Raw genomic sequence first — 24,354 nt, 5'->3', positions numbered from 1 at the left:
AGAACTTTCATTAGGCACAGAAGAGGTGACAGTAGTATGCAATATTGGCTCCTTTGAATGACAAGCAGTGGCCAGAGAGCATTCACTCCTGGTGTAGGTTCAGTTACAAATGTTCCCGTGCCCTAATCTTTTCTTAGGGGAGATGTAAACATGAATGGTCTGAATTGTGTAACTGTGTTCAATTACAGTGGGCGTTGTTTGCCAGTGTGCCTGAATAGGCCATACAATTTTCCACATCTTCCCTCTGCCCTCTCTAGGTTTGTAACACAACCACAGACAGAAAGCATGCAGATACATCCCTAGAGAAATATGTCACTGAGCCTGTCATGAACATTGTGAGTGGCTTTTTCAGTTCTCCATTTTCAGACAACAGCACAAGCCTTCAGGTAAGGAAACTATCACTTCATACCAAAATTAGCAGTAAAGCCTGTTGTGAGAACAAATACAACAGGCTCTTTAAAATGGTTGCCGGGGGGCGGGGGGGTTAACGGCACCCACCAAGGGAGTCAATCTGCCTTTCCTCCTCCTTGGTCCCATGTTACCAGCTCCCTCCTCCTCTTCTCTGCATTGGCATGCAAGGGTTAATGGCACCCACTGTAGAGGAGACCTCGTTTTGCCTTTCCTCCCCCCTTAACCCCATGTCCCAAACTCCCTCCTCCTCCTGTTCCTGGATACCTGCTTTTCTTTCTCGATGCCTGTATTACCACGCAACAGCTAATGGCGTTGTGCCCAGTGGCCCAGGCCAGCCTAGATATGTGTGTGTGGGGGCGGGGGGATTTTCCACCCCCCACATGATGAACTCTGTGCGCTCGTGCCCACAGAGAAGGCTCTGAGTGCCACCTCTGGCACTCGTGCCATAGGTTCACCATCACTGTCTGCTTCCTGCTCCCCCAGTGGAAAAAACGGCAAAATACTATAATTGGGTGGGGTTTAGAAGATTTTATTTATTTTCCTCATATAGACATCATATACAGAAAGAGAAAAGGAAAAAGTTCAAATCTGATCTCCCCGCCCCAGTAATAATAGTAAAATAGAAGAATCCACACACATCCCTACATGTATGTATGATGACTTCCAGCTATCGCATGGATCCAAATGCAAATCTAGTTTCTTGCTTATGGCAAATATCTGCATTTTTTTCACTTTTAGTCCTTCTTATAAAACTACTTTAGTCCAATATGCTGTTTTCATTTAAATCTCTAATCCTTCCATGATTTCTCTATTTCTATATATTTTCAGTAAGTAGTCTGCGAAGGTTTCCAATCCTTAAGGAAATTATCCATGTTTTGGGTGGGTTTTCCGTGCTGTGTGGCCATGGTCTGGTGGATCTTGTTCCTAACGTTTCACCTGCATCTGTGGCTGGCATCTTCAGAGGTGTATCGCAGAGAAAAGTCTGTTTCACACTGTGGCTATTTGAATATGGCCATGAAAACCTTTGACAATACATCCATGTTTTTGTCTCTTATAAATTCTGTCAATCTTGCCATCTCTGCATATTCTGTGACTTAGAATCCAGTCTTGTTTTGTTGGAATTTGATTGTCCCTCCAGTTGTATGCATATAAAATCATTGCTGTCATGTGCATAAAAAGTGTTCTATGTTGATCTGGGATATTGAATGTGGGTTTTCTGGGTTTTGCGCAAAGATGTTAGTACCGTTACTGCGAAGGAACCATCTGAGGAGCTATTCTTCTGGAGCCTCTCCTAAAATAAACATGGGGTGGGGATCAGGAATGTGAAAATGCTCAGTTTGGGCTTTTGATGTAGTTAGAGAATTTAAAGACCAGTCCTTGTCTTTGGTGGAAATGATTAAAACCAAATTCTGGGGCTGGGTAGTTAAGGATTCATAGGCCTCATGAGTCAAATTTTTGGAAATGATTTTATTCTCATTTAATTCAGTGATGTAGTTAAAATGTGAAATAAATTCATGATAATTCTCATGTTTGTGGTTGTACCAGAACATAGGGCAAGTGTTACTTACCTTTGAAATGTTTAACATTATTGAACAGAACTTTTGTTTTGTTCTGTTTTGCTTTCAGACTCATCAGCCTGTGTTTATTCAGTTGCTGCAGTCAGCATTTCGAATCTATAACTGTACCTGGCCAAATCCAACACAGAAATCTTCAGTGGAGTCTTGTATCAAAACTTTGGCTGAAGTTGGTAGGTGAACATTAGATTTCAATTCTGTCTTCCAGTATTTTTAAACAAGGGATTCCTTGATTTTACAGTGAAACACTGGTTATTTTCATGATGGTAGTCTCCAGGGAAATCAGAGGAGCAAATTTATCAGGAAACTTCTGCACAGTATCCACTGAGACAAAGGGCAAGTTGTGTTAAAAGGCATCAGTCCCACCCGTGGGAAACAGCCTGAGGCCCCTTGCGCTGCCTTCCCTCCTCATGCACTGGGGGGGGGGCAGTGGGAGGGGGAGGGGGCGCTTGGGCAGGTGTTGCCCCAGGTGCCATTTCCTCTCCCTATGCCTCTGTCAGCAGCCATGAATTTTAAAAAAGAGGATTTCTAGCATATTAAAGTTCCATGAAATTGTGTAGTTTATAAAGTTCACCTTCAGTGTTGGCGCTTCTATCTAGTTATGTATCTGCCAGATGAAAGTGTGTTTAGAAAAGCTTGAAATTGTTTTATGCCTCTTAGTTTGGAGCAGTGTAGGAATGGACATCATCCACTGTGCTGCAGTCAAAATTGATTGTGGAAAAGGTGATATGGGAAACTGTTACCTCACAGTAAAAATTTGGGTGCAACAGAATCTTTGGGCCATCATGCACCAGTATGTCCATTGTACAGATCAGAGGGGAGAACCATCAACATTGGGGAAAATGCCAGCATTGTACACTGTTAACATTACTTGCCAGCAAATTTATTGTACAATAGAACTAGCTTTCCACTTTAACTTCCAGTGCAGACGATAACGGTTCTTTTACCACAAAAATGCCAAGGCCTGGAGTACTGCCTCTTTGTACCTGGAGAGACTCATGGCTAACACCCACTTTTGAATTTTGGTCAGTGTCTTGCATTTGGCTTCTAGGACGAACCATTTCCAAGTGTAGCCCTTGTCTTATTAATTAATATCCATTTATTCTAATGCTTTCTTATTACGCATGCTTTCTTTTCCCAGCAAAGAACCGTGGCATTGCAATTCCAGTGGATTTGGACAGCCAAGTCAATACATTGTTCATGAAGAGCCACACCAACATGATTCAGAGAGCAGCAATGGGCTGGCGAATGTCTGCTCGCAGCGGTCCTCGTTTCAAAGAAGCCCTGGGAGGACCTGCATGGGATTATAGGAATATCATTGAGAAGCTACAGGTATTGTGGATACCAAGACTCCTTGGCCTGCATGGGCTGGAAACAGGGCCCTTTATGGCAGCCTAAGAGGGTGGGGCTGAAGAGGGGAAGGCTCAACTAGCAGTCCCAATGGCCCTGGACCCTAGAGGAGTGGGAGAGCCCAGGCTGTCCCACCTTTTAAAGAGCAGCTGAGGATAGGACTAGGGAGGAAGAACCAGACCTCTCGCTTGGTGTTTTGGGAGAGGCTGGTGGGCTGAGAGAGAGTGGGATCAGAGTGAAATAGAACCTTCCTTTTCTCTCTAATCTGAGACTCAACCTAGGCTTGTTTTTTTTTCTGTCAAGACACATTTGACTTATGGTGACCCCTGCTGGGGTTTGTAATTCCAGAGGTGGTTTGCTGTTGCCTGCCTCTGCATCACAACCTTGGCATTCCTTGGAGATCTACCATCCAAATAATTGCCAGGGTCAACCCTGCTTAGTTCTGATGAGATCAGGCTAGCCTGGGCTGTCCAGATCAGGGCCACTCGAGGCTTAGCCGCAGAAAAAGGGGACACTACAGCCTTGGGATCTGATCCAGTGCAGTGGGAGTCCAGCAATTATATTTAATACGGTGGTGCCCAGGGCATACAGTAGTCAAATGGCTCTTTTGGTCAGTGGGAATTGCAAACGTGGCTTTTCATGATCTGCAGAGAATCTGACAGAATGTAACAGAACATAAAAACTATTTTCACCTGTCACTTTAAAAACATATATATTGAAGTGGTTCATGGCCTTCTGGAATGGCTGAGCTGTGATAAAATTGCTTTTCAGTACTTTTCCACAATAAAAAGAGGGAATAAGTACAAAGGGGAAGTGAGAAGGGCCAGAAAGAGAACATTTACTGTAATGGTCCCCGAATTGCGAGATCTTCTTCCACAAGTTATTTTAACTCAGTTCCTAGAAAGGATGCTGACCTTTCCCTTTCCCAAGGGTCTTTGAATGATTTTCTTTCATGGTTATTCTTTGGGAATATACCTTTTTATATCTGTGTTTTGAGGTTCCATGCTCTTGTGATATTTATTAATCTTGTATTCTATGCACCACTTAAATTGCAGAGAAAAGGCGTGTAAATCTGTTTTAAAGGCATTGCAGGACCACAGTTAAATCATGTCAACCCAGCTGAATGTTTCAGATAACCAAATGATAAAAAATGAGCATTTTTTCTGCTGTTTAACTGGACAATTATTAGAGACTGTCCTTTAAAATGCCCACCAAAGTCCATGTTCTGATGACCTCTTTTTGGCTTTATCATTTAGGATGTGGTAGCTTCCTTGGAACAGCAGTTCAGTCTGATGATGCAGGCTGAATTTTCAGTGTTGGTTGATGTTTTGCATAGCCCTGAGCTGCTCTTTCCTGAGGGGAGTGATGCTCGGATCAGATGCGGGGCTTTCATGTCCAAGTAAGTGCCTGAAGCGAGTTTGTTTCATCTGTTTCTGCAAAATAATAATAATGAAATCTTGGACATATTTGGATTCTAACATGTGCCCACCCTCGCTTGGATGGCCCAGGCAAGCCTGATTTTCTCAGATCTCAGAAGGGTCAGCCCTGGCTAGTATTTGGATGAAAGACCTCCAAGGAATTCCAGGGTGCCTGTGCAGAGGCAGGCAACAGCAAACTACCTCTGTTTGCTTCTTGCTTTGAAACCTCACAGGGTTACCATAAGTTGGTTGTGACAGCAGTTTCCACCACCAACATATGCACCAACATACTCCAGCATATGCTCCTGAAGTGGAGAAAGGGGTTCTACAGTTCTTTCTGACACTGTGTCACTGTCCTGTTGTAAAATCCTCTTAAACCATGGGAAGAACTAAGATATGACTACATGAACTGGGTCAACGGTTCCCTTCATGAAGTTTTCTAGTGAGGAAGCTGCTACAGTGAGGAAGCTGCAACAAACTGCTACAGTGCTACAGTGAGGATCTTTCATGTTGCTTGGCAACACTGGAAGTCCAAGGAGTCCATGTTGTGGCTCCTTCCCATGCCATAGTTTCCTTTTTTGTGGAGGGGCAATGCTGCTGTGGGAAGAAGCCACACTGTGAGTCCCTTGTGCTATCAAGTGGTGTGGAACTGTGCTTTCGTGGATCCTGTTCTACTTTAATCAGTATCAGAAAGGGCCTTCAAGACCCATGGTTACTGTGATTTGTTTCTGTATATTTCTATTTGAAAACATTTTATCCTGCATGCATGCAAAGGCAGCATCAAACATATGACCTTGAGCATGGCTTGAATATCCCAAGCTCCTGGAATACCTCAGCAGTATCTGTAGTAGTAGGAACTGCGTGGTGTAGTGGTTAAGTGCTTGCGCTGCCACTCACAAAGCCAGGAGTTTGATCCCCCTGTGGGTCAGATATCCTGGCAGCTGGCTTATGGTCAACTTAGCCATCCATCCATTTCTTGGTCAGTAAATGAGTACCTACCACCTAGCTAGGGGGTAAAGAACAGCCGGGAAAAGCAATGGCAAACTACCCCACTAACTGCTTGCCTATAAAACTACTGCTCGCAGGGGTTCCCCAAAGTCGGATTCGACTGAATGGGAAACTTTACCTTTTTCTATCTGTATGTTTTGCAAAGAAAGGCACCCACTCTTGGGTTCAGCTGTTAATGACATTATGACAGCCAAGTGCTTTCTCAGCTCCCCACCCTTGCCCATCACAGCTTCCAGTAGCAGTGAGTGAACTGATTTTAGTTAAATGGTGTGTATTTGGTCTGTAAGGTGATGTTAGCAAGTAACTGTGCTGGACTATGTGCTGTTAATATACAAGAAGCCTTGGAGGTAGAATAAGAACCTGAAGTAATTTCTGTTACTTTCTCCCTTCTCTTCTGGTGAGATTCACATCAACACCTTCCTTTGACTGTACACAAAAACTAAATTTATCATCTCTTCCCTGTAAACATAGTCTCCCTAGTAAACACTGTGATATGATATCACCCTATGGGTCAGTAATGACCTGGTACTGGTACCTTTACCTTTTACCTCCTGGTTAGAAGGGCTTATGTTTAGTAATGGAGTGGATAAATAAAGGAGTGAAACAAGTTGTCAACTATTTATGGCAAGGAAGAGTAGAAGCTCTGCTTTACAGAAGTTACAATTCCACACACACAGGCTTTTACAGAAATGATAAGGCTGTTCCAGTGAGAGAACTTGGAACTTCTCCCTAAACTCAAGAATCTCAACATGTTGAAATAGGGTTACCTTGTCTGTTGGAACATTTCCCTCAATCCCCTCACAAACCATTAATCCACTACTTACCTAAGGTAATGCAGGATACCTGCTCTAATCCTGCCTCTCAATTGGCCCCTGAACCCTATGTACCTCTGCTATTGATGTCTGAGATCTTTTCCTTCATCCAACAAAGCCTAACTACTTAACTAATATCCTGGTGGTTCTCCCTGCTTCTCTGTCACTTCCCCCAAGCCCTGTCTGAAGGCTTTCCCTCCACCTAACTCTCTTCCCTTCCTTTTAGAGATTTCACATCCTCTGTCTGGGTGATGCCACTTAGTATCTGCCTAAATCCCTTCTAGGCAGGGATTTGCTGGGGTGCTTGGAGAGTAGAACTGGAGGTGTCCAATGAATTCAGTGTTGAAAGGTACTTGGGCTGTAGTCTAGGACACACTGGGATATGTAAGATGTTGGAGGCTGGCCCAGTTCTAGGCTTTGCTGCCTCCATCTCCCCCGCCTTCCCCAGTGGTATTGTGCCATAGTTGCATACATGTAACATTGGCTGTGGGCCTCTGTCATGTATCTAGTATTATTGGAAGAGATTCCACTGTTGTATGGAAGAATGTTGACATTGCACAACAAACAAAAGCCTAGTTTCTAATTGATGGGGCTTCAAGTGGTTTTACATATATAAAAACAAACCTATGGGTGTGGGGAGACCCCTTCGGTCTTTGTATTCAACCATCTGAGGATGGTTGAAATGTGCCAACAGATTATGCCCTGTGTTCAAGATTAGATTAAGGTTACAATTCAGTGCATAGGTGAGCTAGTTGAGAGCTGACGTAGATGTAAGCCTGGCTAAAAACAGTGGAACTTGCTTTGGAATAAGTATGCTTTGGGTCATGCTGCATGACCTTTTAATGGCCTTGCAAAAGAAAAAAAGAAAGATTAGTAATATATGTTTAATGTGTGTGTTTTGACATGTGATACTGACAAAATATTCTGAAACTTTAATATGTTTGTAAGCCTTTACTTGACAGTCATTCTGCTGGACATCTTTTGTTCTGGCTATGGACACAAATGAAAGTTTGAAAAACTCAGGAGTGAGACATTTCCTGTATGCCCCCTATGTTTGAAGTGCAAAACCAAGAGAAATAAATGTGTTTTAGAATACAACAAGAACTGATATAAAAACCCAAGAATTAAATTAGTGTATATTAAATAGTATATATTAAATACATATATTAAATTAAATAGTATATATTAAATAATATATTAAACAGGAAATGCCTAAAGAGAACAAGAATTAAACATTTTTATATGAAGTATCACTGCAGTATATTTAAATACAACATACTATTTAATATAAAGTAACTTTACTTTATATTAAATAGTATGTTGTATTTAAATATACTGCAGTGATACTTCATATAAAATGTCTAATTCTTGTTCTCTTTAGGCATTTCCTGTTTTTTTATTGCATATTGTTCATCTTTGAATGGCTTCATAAGTGGGCTTTCTGCCTCCAGCCTTCTTTGGCTTGAAGTTGCTTGAATTTTCATTTGCACTCTGGGTGTCTGCCCAAAGCTTTCAGTATCTTGGCTGCCTCACATCCTTGATGCCCTTAAAGAACTTTGGCCAGATTTGTTTATCTCTTCTAAGTTTGTTCTGTTGAAAATGGACAGTTTCCTGCTACTACAGCTTTTGGGAAAAGTCATGTAGTTCTACAGAAATCAATTTAGTTTGGGAATATTCTCAAGTGCAATGGAGTTTTCTTTTTTTAAAAAACCCAGACATCTCACAAAAAAGGTTAGAAGTTTTTGCAACCCTTCCTTGGTTATTTTGTGACATAAGAAGCTTTCAGCTTTGTTTCATTTGATACAGCATGCTGAATATAGTAATTTCTGATATAAAGGTAAAAGGTAAAGTTTCCCCTTCAGTCGTGTTCAACCCTGGGGTACCACTGCAAGCAGTGATTTCATAGGTAAGCCGTTTTTGTGGGGTAGTTTGCCACTGCTTTTCCCGGCTATTCTTTACCCCCTAGCTATGTGCTAGGTACTCATTTACCAACCAAGGAATGGATGGATGGCTGAGTTGACCATGAGCCAGTTGCCAGGATATCTGACCCACAGGGGGCTCGAACTCCTGACTGTGTGACTGGCAGTTTAAGCACTTAACCACTACGCCATGCAGCTCCTAATTTCTTTCTTTCTTTCTTTATATTTATTTATTTATTAAGCTTTTATACCGCCCCATCCCCGAAGGGCTCTGGGCGGTGTACAGCATATAAAGGAACAATATAAAAACAGTTAAACATTTAAAAGCAGCGATAAAACTAGAAATTTGGTTTACACAGACTCAATAATGTATGGGTGGCGCCCAATATCCCAGATTTAAAATTCCCTCTCCCCTGGGAGGGAGGCATGGCGAGTCTCATTAGATGGTATGTGGCCTAGATGTCCAGGGCCACCACAGGAAAGAGGGGCACTATTTATGGCGGCTGTGAGGTTCTCCTCCCAAAGGCCCGGCGGAACAGCTCATGTCTTGCCCACACACAGGCTCCCGCTGGAGACTCCCCAAGGTCCCGCAGGGCCCGGACAGCTGGAGGGAGAGCGTTCCACCAGGCCGGGGCCAGGGCTGTAAAGGCCCTGGCCCGTGTGGAGGCCAGCCACACTACTGAAGGGCCAGGGACCACCAATAGATTGGCCTCCCCCGACCGGAGAGGCCATGCAGGGACATATGGGGTGATGCGGTCTTGAAGGTACGACGGTCCCAGGCCGCGTAAGGCCTTAAAGGTCAACACCAACACCTTGAAGGTGATCCGGAACTCCACTGGAAGCCAGTGCAGCTGACGCAATACAGGTTGAATATGTTCCCAGGTGGCGCTACCTGTTAACAAGCGCGCCGCCGCATGCTGGACCAATTTTAATCTCCGGATCAGACGCAAGGGAAGGCCCGCGTAGAGCGAGTTACAATAGTCTAGCCTGGAGATGACCGTTGCATGGATCACAGTGGCTAGGTCCGTTCGGGAGAGGAAGGGAGCCAGCCGCCGGGCCTGACGAAGATGGAAAAAAGCAGCCCGGGTTGTATGGGCCACCTGGGTCTCCATTGACAGAGACAAATCCAGGTGGACCCCCAGGCTGCGGACGGAAGGGGTCGGCGCCAATGTGACCCCCTCCCACACCGGCGGCTGGAAAGTCCCACCCCTTCGCCAAGCCAAAGGATCTCCGTCTTCGATGGATTCAGTTTAAGCCTGCTCTGTCGCCAACCAACCAGCGACCGCCTCCAAACAGTGCTGTAGAGCTGCAGGGGCGGCGGTTGCTCCCCCCCTCCATCAATAGAATGAGCTGTGTGTCATCAGCGTACTGATGACAGGCCAGCCCAAAACTCCGTACCAGCTGAGCAAGGGGTCGCATGTAGATGTTAAATAACAGCGGGGATAATAATGCCCCCTGGGGTACACCGCATTGAAGCGGGCACTTCCGGGAGGCCTGATCCCCGCACCTCACTTGCTGATTCCGGCCCCGGAGAAACGAGACTATCCATTGAAGGACAATGCCCCGGACTCCGGAGGCGGCCAGGCGGTGGGTCAAAAGGTCATGGTCGACCACATCAAACGCTGCAGTGAGGTCTAACAACACCAGCAGCGCTGATCCGCCTTGGTCAAGCTGAATACGGAGTGTATCTGTGACGGCGACGAGAACAGTCTCCGTCCCATGCCCAGCACGGAAGCCGGACTGGAAGGGGTCAAAAGCCGATGTGTCATCCAGAAAGCCTTGAAGCTGCTCCAACACCACTCTCTCAATTACCTTCCCCAGAAACGAAAGATTCGAGACGGGGCGGTAATTGGCCAGATCCCTCGGATCTAATGATGGTCTTTTTAAGAGTGGGCGGACCACTGCCTCCTTCAACCCATCCGGGAAGACTCCTTGCTCAAGGGAGCCATTGATTATACTCAACAGATGGGGTCGTAGCTCCGCCTGGCAGGTTTTCACAAGCCAGGACGGGCACGGATCCAGAGGACAGGTAGTAGGTCTAACAGCAGCTAAGGTTCTGTCAACAGCGGCTTCAGAGAGCAGGGAAAACTGGGCCAGACAAGGGCCTGAAGACGGCAAGGGAGTCTCCAGTTCACTAATTGTAGCCAACGTGGATGGAAGGTCATGGCGGAGCGACGCGATCTTATCCGCGAAAAAGCTCATAAAGGCCTCGCAGCTGATGCTCAATTGGGGATTTGAAGACCTCTCCGATAAGGAGGTCAATGACCGAATTATACGGAATGATTGTGCTGGGCGAGAGCTAGCAGATGCAAGAGAGGAGGAGAAGAAGACCCTCTTCGCCTCCTTCGTCGCCATCTCATAGGCTTTCATAAGCGTCCTATAAGATGTTCGCGCAGCTTCGTCACGAGATTTCCTCCATACTCGCTCTAGACGTCTAAGCCTCCGTTTCATATGACGCAGTTCCTCGGTATACCAAGGGGCACGTCGGGAACGGGGGCGTAGAGGACGCCGGGGAGCAACAACTTCGATGGCATCAGAGAGACGGGAATTCCAATCCTCCACCTGCTCATCGAGTGTGCCGGGAGTTTCAGGATCCCGAAGAGCATTCAGGAAACCAAGTGGATCCATGAGTCTCCGCGGGCGGGCATAAATAAGCCCGTCGCCTAGACGGGGGTGGTGTGGCAAGTCCACCCGGACCTTCAGGGCATAATTTCTGATATAGTCATTTGAAATTGGTTTGCTTCCACATAACATTTTACATGCTAGATAGAACTTGCTAAAGAAGTTACAGCAGTTCCTTTAACACTTATCTGATAGAACCTTATAATAATATCCTGGTTGCCAAGATGCAGCCCTCTCTGATTGAAGATTGGGCCATATCCTGCCTCTTCTCATACCTCCTACCCTACAGAATTGAGAATTAGGGTACTTTTCTCAGTTGGCTGGCTTTGAGTAGACAAAGATTGTAGGTAGCTATATTCCCTTAAAAATTGCCTTTTGGACTAAAAAAAGTACAGGAGGAACGTTTCAAAAAGCTTTGCCATTGATTCGAGATTAAATATTTCAAGATATAAATCAAATAGTCAAAATAATTTTTTTTAAATCAAAGTTTGAGGTTAGTTCCCTCTCCCCACCAGGATGTGTTTTATTTGTTTTAAAATGTTGATGGGGGTTATGGCTTTTGCCTTCAACCTGAAACTTGGACCTGGTGATTTCTTCATGGAGCTATCCAGTGATAGAGTGGTGCTGAACTGCTTGTGGGTCTGGAGAAGGTGTATTTGAATACACCTTCCCTTTAGAAGCTGCTGAGTTGACATTAGCTCTGTTTTAGGCCATCTGTGTCAGGACTTAAGCAAATAGTCACTTAAAATACCATCCTAACCAGAAGTATACCCTTCTAAACCCATTGATCGTGTTGGATTTTGAAGGGTATAACTCTGATTAAGACGGCAATGCCAGATACATTTTCTTTGTTTGCTTGAGCAATGGTGGGAAGCTAAAAATATTTTCTCTATCAGCTGAAAATTGCACTTGACATAGAGATAACATGAAATATTTTAAATACTACTTTTAAAGGATAGTCATATACTACAAAGAAGTCAATGAGAACAGTTTCAAATCATGTCTCAGTATATAAATATCTTAAATTTTAAAATCATCAAGGAATAGATTAAAAGAAAGGAAGAACTGTACCTCAGCAAGAACACAATAAGCCATCTTAAAATGATATGATATGTGTAAACTGGTAGAATAGCTTGCCATTGTTAGTTGTTAGCTTTTGCAAATGTAATGAAAACTGACTAATGGGCAGCATAATCCAGAGCCCTTGGTGGGCAGGGACAGCATTGTTGCAGCACCGCCTCTCTAACTCCAGCAGTGAGGGAAAGCAACAAAATAAAAAACCTCCCTCCCCACCACTGAAAAGCTCCCCATAAAGCTCAATGGACTTATGCCACCTGAAAGGATGGCATAAGTCCCAGCCCCAGACATGGTAGTCTGAAATGCAAAGCCAGGGTGGAAGCCGACTAATGTCAACTCTGCCCCAGCCACACGTCTGGAAAACCCATGCTATGCTGGCGGGGGTGCAGGAGTACTGATGCAGCACTCTGCACCATATCTGGCCATCATGGAGGGCCACGGCAGCTTCCCACCAGCAGATTTACCTCTTTGCGAGGGTAACTGCCCTTAGGAGGGCAAATCTGCCAGCACAGCCTTGCGCCACCTGCAGACATCACTTTGACTCTTTGCCCCCCACTTTGGATTTGGTCATAAGGGGTCATCAGAACTGGTCTTATCCCATAAGGGCTAAAATTAGTGTGATGTTTTTGTTTCTTTTTAGGTTGATAAATCACACAAAGAGACTAATGGAGAAGGAAGAAAAACTCTGTATCAAAATTCTGCAGACATTACGGGAAATGCTCGACAAGAAGGACAGCTTCGTGGAAGAGGTACCTGGGATATCTTGGTTCTAAAGAGCACAAATACGTGTAGTGATTGCCTGGGCATTTCAGCAAAATCCATGCAAATCTGATGTGTGAGGGGTGGCAAATCTATAGTTTTCCATTGTAAAATACCTTTTGCGCCTGAGGTAAGTCTGAGTCCTTTCCAGATGCAAAAAGAAAAGAGAACTAGTCATGGTATTTTTCAGCATCGTGTGCAGATAGAAGTATGCTCAGCTGGCATCCCCATTAGTTCAGGAGCATGAATCTAATTTGAGTTTAATAAGCCTGAAAACAAGAGTTTTCCACTGAAATCTGTTTTGCTCTTGCTGTAATTATTTAGGAAGGTTAGCTTCTCAGTAAATACCAAGACTGGCTTTCAGTGTTATTCTAGATTTCTTGCTCAGTTGTTTGATAGGTGGCCTTGTTTGCATTAGTCTGGGTATGCTTTTTCTTGTTGTTGGGAAGGATTCTGAACCTGAAGCATCTAAGAAGTAGGATTTGGACAGCCAGGTCCCTTGGAGCCACTGTGATTCCTGTTGTTACTGCCAGCCAAGACTCCTTGAAATGATATGCTTCCTATCATGTTAAGCAGTCAGCCAAGTTGGGATGTCAGCTGGCAGTCAAAAGACAGCCATTTCATTTTTATACGAGGTGCAGTCTTTGAAGCCTTTTCAGCAACAACTATTTGATTTCAGCTAGACGGAGCAAAGACTCCTTGACATTTGTATGCTGAAGCTGTGATGCGGGGAAACCACTAGAGGGTGTCAGTTTCACAGGCAGAGGTCATGGCTAACGCTGCCTGAAAGAGTGTACACTGTGGGCTAAAGAGCCCAAGCACCTTAGATGACCCCAGTAGTTTCAGTGATGAAAAGAGAGATTGTGCTTGTTAATGGCTTTCAGAAGGATAGTAATTTCTCTTCCGGGCTGTTCTTTCTTTAACAACCAAATTCTCCACTTGATTAAACTTAATTAAGCTGAATACCAGTGCCTGGAGGCAACATCAGGGGAGAGAAGCCCTTTATGTCTTCTTGTTGGAACTGGTTGGTCACTGTGTCAGACAGGATGCTGGACTAGCTGGACCTCTGGTCTGGTCCAGCAGGGCTCTTCTTGTGTTCTGATTAACAATGCAAAGGTTGTACACTTTTCTATCATTTCTTGAGACTTTCTCTTGAATCCCATGTTTGAATCACAGATTCTCATTGAGTCTGAAAGTGGTTAAAAGGCCTTTGGGGCAACTTTTCCTGTTTGTCCAGAAATGTTATATCGCTGCATGCTGGTCTGTACTGTTCTGTAACCAAGGAAACAGCCCGTTAAGCACCCTGTGATCCCATTGGGACCAGGAGCAGACTCTGCATATTTTCATCCATCTTTCCAAACAGCCCTAGACTCTTCATAGTTTAGACTTTATTTATTAGCTTGTTAAAACACACATACACACAGAATTTTGGTACAGGGGAAGTTTAGATACAAAGCCTGTAAATATGTGTATACATATGCCATACTGTTGACAGAAAGAGAGCATTTGAGTAACAGTTTCTGAACAGATATGAACAGGATAGGGAGGAGAAACTGCCTGGTTTCTCCTTACACCATTATTAAACTGAGCTACCAGTAGCAGCAAAAATATCAAAATATATCAAAATAACATTTGCTTCAAAACCACAATCAAAGTGAACCTTCTCTGTCAGTTTTTAACTTTAAGTATCAACATTCTATATTCCTTAGGGTAGACATATATGATACATGCCCAATTCCCATGTTCGCATGGAGGCCAACCTTTAAAACTTCTCAGCTGTTGCATGCAAAAGAGGAGAAAAGAGGAGCTCCAGATTTCCCTCCCATGCTGTTTTCATCACTGGATGGGGCCTGTTTGCCTTGGGCTTTGAGTGCCCTGGTGGAGCAACATTTGGGTGCCCTGTGACCATTTTCAATGGCAAAAATGGCCTGGGCAGACAGGGCCCCAGCATTATTTTTGGGCCCCACTACAAGCTTCTAACATGGCCAACCTCCACACACTGATACTTCAATCCTTAATCCCATACATACAACTTCATAACTTCATAAACCATGAAAAAAAGTTTTTTTTAGTTATAAAGGTACTAAAGCAGCAGTGACGTAGTGGTTAAGAGCAGGTGTACTCTAATCTGGAGGAACCGGGTTTGATTCCCCGCTCTGCCACCTGAGCTGTGGAGTCTTATCTGGAGAATTCAGATTAGCCTGTACACTCTAACACACGCCAGCTGGGTGACCTTGGGCTAGTCACAGTTCTTCTGAGCTCTCTCAGCCCTACCTACCTCACAGGGTGTTTGTTGGGGGGAAAGGATAAGGAGTTTGTAAGCCCTTTTGAGTCTCCTTGCAGGAGAGAAAGGGGGGGATATAAATCCAACTCTTATTCAGTGGGGGGATTCAGCAGGTTCACACCACTTCGGTAGAACCGGTTGTTAAAATGGTGCTTATAAACAACGAGTTGTTAAATTATTTGAATCCCACCACTGCTATTATTATTATTATTATTATTATTATTATTATTATTATTATTATTATTATTATTATTATTATTATTATTATTATTATTATTATTATTATTATTATTATTATAACAACTTACAGCACAAGTGTCTTCGGGAGATTCATCTCTTGAATATCAGTCCTTCCCTTTAGGACTCCTAGGGATATTAGAGAGGTATTTGCATTAGAATAAGCATTACAGTTCCTAGAAGTGCTGCTTTCTGCAGCATGTGGACTGGATGTTCTGGTCCAAGTTTTCTTAGGGCTTTCTCCAGATGTTTCTTTCAAGATTTTTTGGGATTCCTCCTTCAGAGCTAACTCCACTACTAGTGGGGATTACTGTTTGTTCTTTTTGCCACAATCGCTCAACTTCAATTTTGTAGTGGCTGTCACTTGTATTTTGTGATCTCTTTTTCCAGCTCCTTTTTTTGTCCCTTCTACCTCCTGCTGTCCAACTGGCACAGCAACATCTATATGATCCAAAACATGTTTTTTCTCTACCACTGTTATGTCTGGGGTGTTTATTGTGCCAGGGTGTCTGTTTGTCTGTATTCTAAAGAGTCCCAGAGTATTTTTTGCTTCTTCATTTTCTTCGTGGTCTTCTCACAGGTTGTCAAGTTCTGCATCGCATCAGGTCTTGCTACAGTGGCAGAGCCGGTACTGCATTTTGCAAAGGTTCCAGTCCACCATTGCTGCTAGCCTATTGTGACATTTGGAGATAGTCAGTTTGGGGCTATTTTCTTACAACAGCCAGATGATGTGCTCCACGGTTTCAATATCACCCCTCTCTTTGCAGAGACGGCACTTTGGGTCATTGTAGGACTCTTTCCAATTCGTGTCTCTTCTTTCTTGCAGTTGTCCTTAATGCTTGCTCCTGGGCAGCAAAAATCAGGCCTTCAGTTTCCTTCTTTAGAGTTCTCCTTCTGAGCCACTCCCATGTTTTCTTGCTGTCAACCTTCCCTTCAATGTTCTTAAAGTACTGCCCATGGAGTGGCTTGTTTAGCCACTTCTCATTTCGTTATTTTAAAACTGTTGGACTCTATACTCTTTTTGATTCTTTGGCTTTCAGCATCCTCTGTAGCCTTTGTGGACTTCTTTCAATGCTGGCTCTTGACTTTCTTGGATGTATTCTGTCAGGCCTCTTTTCTCTTTCCCTCTCTACTTATTGCTTGACGTGGAGGCAGCCCTCTTCCTCCTTTTCCTGACCTTGCTAGGGTAGTGAGAGTCTGCTCTCACATCACTTCTTGGATGCAGTGCTTTCGGATTGATGGTCATAATTTTCCTTGTTTTTTCTGTCCAGGATGTCCAGATTTTGGCTTGTGTCCAGTTAATTATGCCAAGCAGTGTAAAGCTTTACTACAGGCAATCACCTTGCCCAAGTATTGAAAATTGCCCTTTATTGTATTTCCCTCCATTTAACTTTTGATTTCAAAAAATTTTCTTACCCTTCTAAGATATTCCCTTCCTAATTGGCATGCCTTTGACTTCTGCATGCTTGATGTTCTCTGCTTGCAGTATCCCACAGAAGATATTTGTAGCTTTCATTCACTGGTAGGCTCTTTATTTCTATGGCATTTGGCATATTCACACCCTCGCGATGTTGCAAGTTTACCCTTTACTGAGTTCCAAAGTTGCACACTTGTCCAAGTCCAAAAATCCATTTACCAATGTCAGTGCTAAGAGACTCTCACTGTGTTCAGTAGTGACTCAATCTCTGCTTTTGATTTTCTTCCATAGAGGCTTTAGGTCATCCTATGTATAGAAGGTGTGAAATTTTTTTGGTGAGTTTCTTGCTGTCTGATATCCTTTGACCTGTTTTCTTCTAGAATTATAGAGAGCGGAATCCATTAGCAATGATGAAGCAGTAGTGGGGACAGGGAGTCTCCTTGGAATATTCCTTCCCTTCTTGGATGTTGACTTCTCCTATTCCCAACTGTCTTCCATTGATTATTAATTCTGTTTTCTCCAAGTGTGCATTGCATTCTTGACCAATTTGGCCTTTGATGTTTTCACTTTCGGACTCCAATATCTCCAGGCAATGAAGCGCATCCCAACTGTGTGGCAGTGAGTCGAAAGTGCTTTCCCCTGTAATCAATCCAAGCTAAGCATGCAAGTTGGTTTTCCTTCTTTTGCAATTCCTCAAGGATCATTTTATCTATGAGACAGCTGGTCTTTTGTTTCCCCCCCCTCACTGTTTACGCTTTGATTTCCTTTTTTTGTTCTGGGGGGGCAGCAAGCCTTCTTTTCCTTCCAGGTGGTCTTGTATTGCATCCCAGCTAATATGCCAGTAAGCAGCTTTAAAGGCTGTTGGTAGGCAAGTGGATTGGTCTGTAATTGCTAGGAAGTTGCCTCCCTTTTTCTTGGTTCCTTTCATTATCAGAAACATTTTCCCCTGTTGTCATCCATTTCCTTCAATTCTGGCCTGTTTTGCAGCACTTGATTCAACTGTTGGGCAAAATTTCTTTTCTCATGCTAAGTTGGTCCAGTTTCTTCCAGCCAGAATCCATGTAGTTCATCATTTGCCTGGGGCAGTCCAGTTCTTCCACCAATTTTTTTTGCTTTCAAGCTTTTCCAACCATTTTAGTTGTTATTACAAGGTTGTCCATGTTGTTGCTGCTAAGTTCCAGCCTCCACATCTTTGGCCCAATTCTGCATTTTTGTATTGTGTAGTTCTTTGGGCTGTCCCAAATGTTTCTCCTGTAGAACTCGTAATCGTTTGTTCTTCTCTGTCTGGCTGGTCCTGTGTTTCGTTTCAAGCTTCATCTCCACTTTTACATTTCTGGTAGAATCGTTTCTGGTTGGAGTAGAAAGAAGTTGATTCTGCCTTGAATCATTAGGAGAGGCAACCCTTGCTTCCAAATCTTGCAATCTTCTTTGAGAACTGCCACTCAGCTGTTGTTTGACCACCTCTAGTATTGCCTCATTATTGAGTTTCCTCTTGTCCAGGTGGGTATCTCTTAACTATGGTCTGCCTTGATTTTCTTCTCTATATTTTTTCAGCTTCTTCTTCTCCTTCATGCTTTTCAGTTTGCTGGCATCCCATCGTAGTTTGCTGATTTTTTTTTTTCTTCCCAGTCTGATTTTCTACTTTGGAAATACCTATTTTGGTCTTCTTTCTGGGTGATGAATCTTTTACCCCTAGCTCTTTAGTAAATCACTACTGCAGTGCTGTACATAAGCTGGTTTGTTTCATGAGCAGTGACATTGTTTGGATTCCAGCCAATGACCTTGTTTGCATCAACTTCAGTGAGATTGAGCAGATCCTTCCTTGGAACAATCTTTCTCAATGGTAGGGCAATCTTATGCGCTCATTTGCATTGTTCATGTTTTCTAGGATCTTCTGCATCAGTTCTTCCTGCTTTTTTGTCAATTGGGAACTTTGGGTTGTTTGGGTTGGCTCCTTTGGAGGTGTGATTATTGTTGTTTCTTCCTCCTCTTCATATTCTGTCTCTTGCAGTCCTTGAATTGTTGCCAATTTTGTTGAATTTCTTTGAGTGTTTCTTGGTATATTTTCAATACCATTGTCTTGTGCTTTCTGCTGGATTTCTGCTAGCTCTAGTGCACTAAAAACCTTGTTCCTTTCAATATATCTTCTTTGATCAGCAAGTCTTTGCTCAGTAATTTCTGTGTCTGGGTGAAGTTCTTTCCAGACTTGGTACATTCGTTAGAGGTATCCTCTTTTTGACGGGGTTGATTTGTAGTAGCAAGCCATAATTTCTCTATTCTCTGCACACGAATATTTTCGACGTTTGTTCGGTACTTCCAGTAGTCCTGCAGTCTTCAGCCCTGGTTGCTCAGCTGAAGATCCTGAGTCCTGTAGCCCATTTTCCGCCAAGTGCCCAGGTACTCCAGCACTAGACGCGGTCCTTGTTGACCTGTCTAAATAATAATAATAACAACAACAACAACAACAACAACAACAACAACAACAACAACAACAACAACAACAACAACACGAAAGGAGCAGTGGCTAAACAAGCCACTCCATGGGCAGTACTTTAAGAACATTGAAGGGAAGGTTGACAGCAAGAAAACATGGGAGTGGCTCAGAAGGGGAACTCTAAAGAAGGAAACTGAAGGCCTGATTTTTGCTGCCCAGGAGCAAGCATTAAGGACAAATGCAATAAAGACACGAATTGAAAAGTCCTACAATGACCCAAAGTGCCGTCTCTGCAAAGAGGGTGATGAAACCGTGGAGCACATCATCTGCTGTTGTAAGAAAATAGCCCAAACTGACTATCTCGAATGTCACAATAGGCTAGCAGCAATGGTGCACTGGAACCTTTGCAAAAAGTACGGCCTGCCCTGTAGCAAGACCTGGTACGAGCACAAGCCAGAGAAGATCACAGAAAATGAAGAAGCAAAAATACTCTGGGACTTTAGAATACAGACAGACAGACACCTGGCACACAACACCCCAGACATAACAGTGGTAGAGAAAAAACATGTTTGGATCATAGATGTTGCTGTGCCAGTTGACAGCAGGGTAGAGGACAAAGAGCTGGAAAAGATCACAAAATACAAGGACCTACAAATTGAAGTCGAACGACTGTGGCAAAAAAGAACAACAGTAATCCCACTAGTAGTTGGTGCTCTAGGAGGAATCCCAAGAAATCTTGAAAAACATCTGGAAAGCCTAAACTTAGACAGAACATCAGTCCACATGCTGCAGAAAGCAGCACTTCTAGGAACTGCACATATTTTACGCAAATACCTCTAATATCCTAGGTCCTTGGGAAGGACTCGATATTCAGAGATGAATTCCAGACACTTGTGCTGTGCTGTAATGTGTATAATAATAATAATAATAATAATAATTAGTTCTACAATTCTGTGAAATGCCTGCTTTTACTGTTCTTTTGAATAACAACACCTAGTCTGAGAGTTTGCTTTTCCCCTTATCTATTCTGTTACTTCTTTGTTGCTAAAAAGGGAGTATCAAGGTCAATATGTGGCAGCAAAGATTAGGCCAGTTAGCTTAAAGCATTATTTTTCCAAACTTTTCATTGTCTTTCCTTTGGTACTGCTTTACTGGCCAAAGCCTTAAGCCTAATGCAAAATCATGAACTAGCCCCTCCTCCAAGTCAATTTCTGTTGCAAGTTTACACTCAATCGACCAGGTGGCTAAACTTTTCTTGCCCCATTGCAGAGCACCTGCAGTTTTTGTTGGCTTCTTTCAGTTTCTGCCACAGTCACTGGCAGTGTCCAAAGAATCCATAGAGCTGGGCACACTTCACTGAAGATTAGTTGCCACCAATTCAGTCTGTATATCGAATTGCAGGGTAAGGAACAGCACATGAGCAGAGTCATTTTTCTGTGGAAAGGTATTGTCTGATTTGAAAAATGGAAGGATAAATGGGTGTGCCTTATCTTCTTTTTGTTCCCTTTTGTTCTCTTGTTACATTTCTGTCTGCCTGGTTTGTATTCATAGCCACCACCAGATACAGCAGCATGCAGTGAGTGTGTTTGTGGCTGTGTTAGACATGGACTGATGTATTTTGGGCCTGCAGACCCTACCTGAAGCATTAACAGCAGTACCTTTTTTATGGTGCTTTGCTTTGCCCTTCCCACCAGGTGTCCCTCCCTCCTGCCTATTCAAAAGGAATTCTAAGAGCAGCAGTGGCGTAGGAGGTTAAGAGCTCGTGTATCTAATCTGGAGGGACCGGGTTTGATTCCCAGCTCTGCCACCTGAGCTGTGGAGGCTTATTTGGGGAATTCAGATTAGCCTGTACACTCCCACACACGCCAGCTGGGTGACCTTGGGCTAGTCACAGCTTCTCGGAGCTCTCTCAGTCCCACCCACCTCACAGGGTGTTTGTTGTGAGGGGGGAAGGGCAAGGAGATTGTAAGCCCCTTTGAGTCTCCTGCAGGAGACAAAGGGGGGATATAAATCCAAACTCTTCTTCTTCTAAGATGGGTAGTTCTTGATATGATGGACCCAGGAGGCCCAGTGGTTCAGAATGTTGCTTGACATTGATGGCTTAAAACTGCTTCTGATTGGCTCCATGAAATTTCAGAAGATCTGGTCAATACAAGGAAATGAGTCTATTTTAATTTGTTCAAGCGTGATCTACAGTTTTTCTCAATTTCTTCATGGTAATGTAGCCTGAACTGGAGCCCTAGTAAAGTGTACCCCCTCCCCCATGCAGGGACCCTGCAGGAAGAAAGCCTGACATCACTACTCCCTTCTTGCAGTGTTTGGAGCTGCAAAGAGCACCTTAGAATTCTTTAAACGTGTGACTAATATTCAGGTCAGACACCCATGACCCAGCTCATCATATGTAAGATGTATTTGGGTCCTTGGAATCAAGCCTGAGAATTTTCCTTTTCAACCCTGTAAATCAGAAGCAGTATTTTTTAAATAAAAATGTAGGTTCTTTTGAAAACGGGAAAATAATTGCATGGCCTGTCAAGCATGCTGTGATGTTTCTGTGCATTAAAAATGTACGATGATTAGAATACATGATAATTAAAGGGATTTTGTTAACATAGTAGCTCTTTTCCGTGCACACAAAGAAATTGCTTTAACACCATCATTTTCCACAACACAGAACATACCCTTTGGGGGAGGGTACTGTCATAACAGCTTTTAGAATTCTCATAAAGCAGACGTACCACTTCAAGAAACACTCATGTGGTAAAAGTGTAGTTGATTTCATTCCTTAGAATGGATTTTCCCTCCCCTGAGTTAACAGTAATAAAAATTACCTTCATCCCTCCTCCAACAAAACTTGTTTTAAAACAGTCAGCATGTGTATTATTATCACAAATTGTTCACGATTGCTGTCTTTCAAGCGATCACAAATGTGGCTGTCCCTGACCATCCTCTACAATGTTTTTAAAAAAATATATCCTGCCTTCCCTAGAAGTGTCATACCGGTACAGTCAAATTAATAATTTAACTCAGTCATCAGTATCATAAATAGTAGTCTACCTCACAGCTAAAATGCCAGGCACAGAAACAGCAACAACAAAACAACAAAAGCATTTGACACTGTCCTAAAAATGACAGTGGAAAGACTGTGATGACAGAAAGACTTTGTAGCGTTGTAACTTGCTGGAAAGAGTAGCATCTTATTTCTCACCTTTCACCAGGAAGAAGGGAAGCTTGGGAGCTGTAAGAGAGAATGCCACTGCTTCTAACTTTATTGAAGCCTGCTCATAATCAAATTTTATTTTTTTTAAAAATTAAATTTACAACAACACGTTTATTGATAGCCATAGGCCTTCCACGTGTGTACATAGAGAATGCAATCCAAAATCTCAAAACACACTAAAACCATACATAGCCAAAATCAGCAATATAAAGCTTATCCAATTCCAGAATATAAATATTAAAATCACTTATCCTATATAACGGGTGTGTCTACAATTTAGCTCTTACAGCTGGTATATCAGTTAACTTTTCCCTAATCGTAGCAGCTAAGAACAAGAAGATTGCAACCTTATATGAGACATCCTCAAAGACATCAGCTATGAGAAAGAAGACTTTGTCTTCATCGCTACAAGTCATATTTCTTATGATGTTGCATAAATATTTGTGGCGTATATGAGCATAGAAAGGGCAATGTAGAATATAATGTAGAATATCTTTTACCTGCTTTGAGTCACATTTACATAACCTAGAGTCCTTTGGGCATTTGTCAAATCTCCCTTGCAAGTATTCTGACCTAAAAGTCTGAAATATTAAGCTTGTAAGTGCAATCCTTAGATGGGCCTCTTCAAGGGGCTTTCCCCACTTCAGAAGGGAGCAAAGGTCAACTCGGTTCCCTTCAGTGGAGGGCGATTCCAGGCTGTCCTCACAGCAACTGAGTTGGTCCCCTGGAACCAATCTAAGTGGGTGGGATCATCTTGGTGTCTGTTTCGCTCCTCGATCGTGATTGGCGCTTGTGTTACGGCGGGAAATGGGAGCGTTCTTTTTTTTACAGTTTACAGTTACATGCGCTTTCTGCCCACCACAACTCTCCCGTCCTGCGCTTGCCACAAAAGCAGCTCGTGATTGGTTGAACGGATGAGGTGTTGTTTCGATGCTTCCCCACTTCGAAGCTTCGAAGCGATATCGACCTTCTTCCAGCAAAAAAGTGTAGTTCATAACTGCAACAAGGATGTCGCAGTTCTGAGGGGGGGGGGGGAGAGAACTGAGACAAAACTATGTTGAGCTCGGTGGCAGTGGGGATTCACTGAGGCGAACCTAGGTAGAAACCAGTTCAACTCTGTCAGTGGGGAAAGCCCCCAAGTGTAATTAAATAATGGGATAGACATTTGTACTTTTTAACCCTTGGAAACCACAGGGCATAATTTGTCCTGGCAGCTATGACTTTATCTTGTAAAGCATTCTTATTGAATATCCAGTCATTAATTTTACTTCTCTCCCAAGATGTAATGCTCTCCAAGGAAGGTATTTCATATTGTTCAAGTAAAGGATACATTGGACTTTCCCAGATGTTTAATCTCTCCTTGAGTTTATGCTGAGACTCACCAAGTGGTAATTATTTAAATTTGATAGCCTTTTATAGGAAAGGAGTAACCAGCAGGGGTAGATGGTGGCAAACCTAGGGTCCTCCTTAGGAATATATGTCATAGACAGGCTGTCAGGAACCAACAGACAGTCCGGACACAGTTATTCCGTGAGTGCAGTTATTTAATGAGCACACAAAGCTAGAAACAGAGGCAGAGACCTGCAAACTGAAACACAACACTACTGCCACAAGATAGCTCAGCTGCAACCTCTCTTTTATAGCTAGTCTCCCATTCCCCTACTAGTGCAATAACCTCTTGCAACTGGGTTACTTTAGTCTGCCTCCTGCAAAGACTTCACATCCAAGTCAGCTTGCCCCATGGCTGCTAACCTGCTACTGCGTCTTCTCTGCTGTAACCTAGCATGCAGTCTCCTCCTGCATTGCTCCCGGGGC

The 24,354-nt window shown here is 43.4% G+C and overlaps 1 protein-coding gene across 1 annotated transcript in view; it reads left to right on the top strand.

Annotated features, from left to right (window-relative positions):
- The window catches only part of ITPR2 (inositol 1,4,5-trisphosphate receptor type 2), a 228,853-nt gene that overhangs the window by 104,624 nt on the left and 99,875 nt on the right, over positions 1-24,354 (top strand). Inside the window, 5 exon segments of the mRNA XM_048500683.1 lie at positions 258-386; positions 2,038-2,158; positions 3,127-3,317; positions 4,592-4,734; positions 12,832-12,940. Coding sequence (XP_048356640.1) covers positions 258-386; positions 2,038-2,158; positions 3,127-3,317; positions 4,592-4,734; positions 12,832-12,940 — 693 coding nt within the window.

This window comes from Sphaerodactylus townsendi, linkage group LG06, assembly GCF_021028975.2.
Source record: "Sphaerodactylus townsendi isolate TG3544 linkage group LG06, MPM_Stown_v2.3, whole genome shotgun sequence".
Lineage (NCBI taxonomy): Eukaryota > Metazoa > Chordata > Lepidosauria > Squamata > Sphaerodactylidae > Sphaerodactylus > Sphaerodactylus townsendi.
The sequence above is the reverse complement of the archived record's forward strand: the minus strand, read 5'-3'. Positions and strand labels throughout refer to the sequence as shown.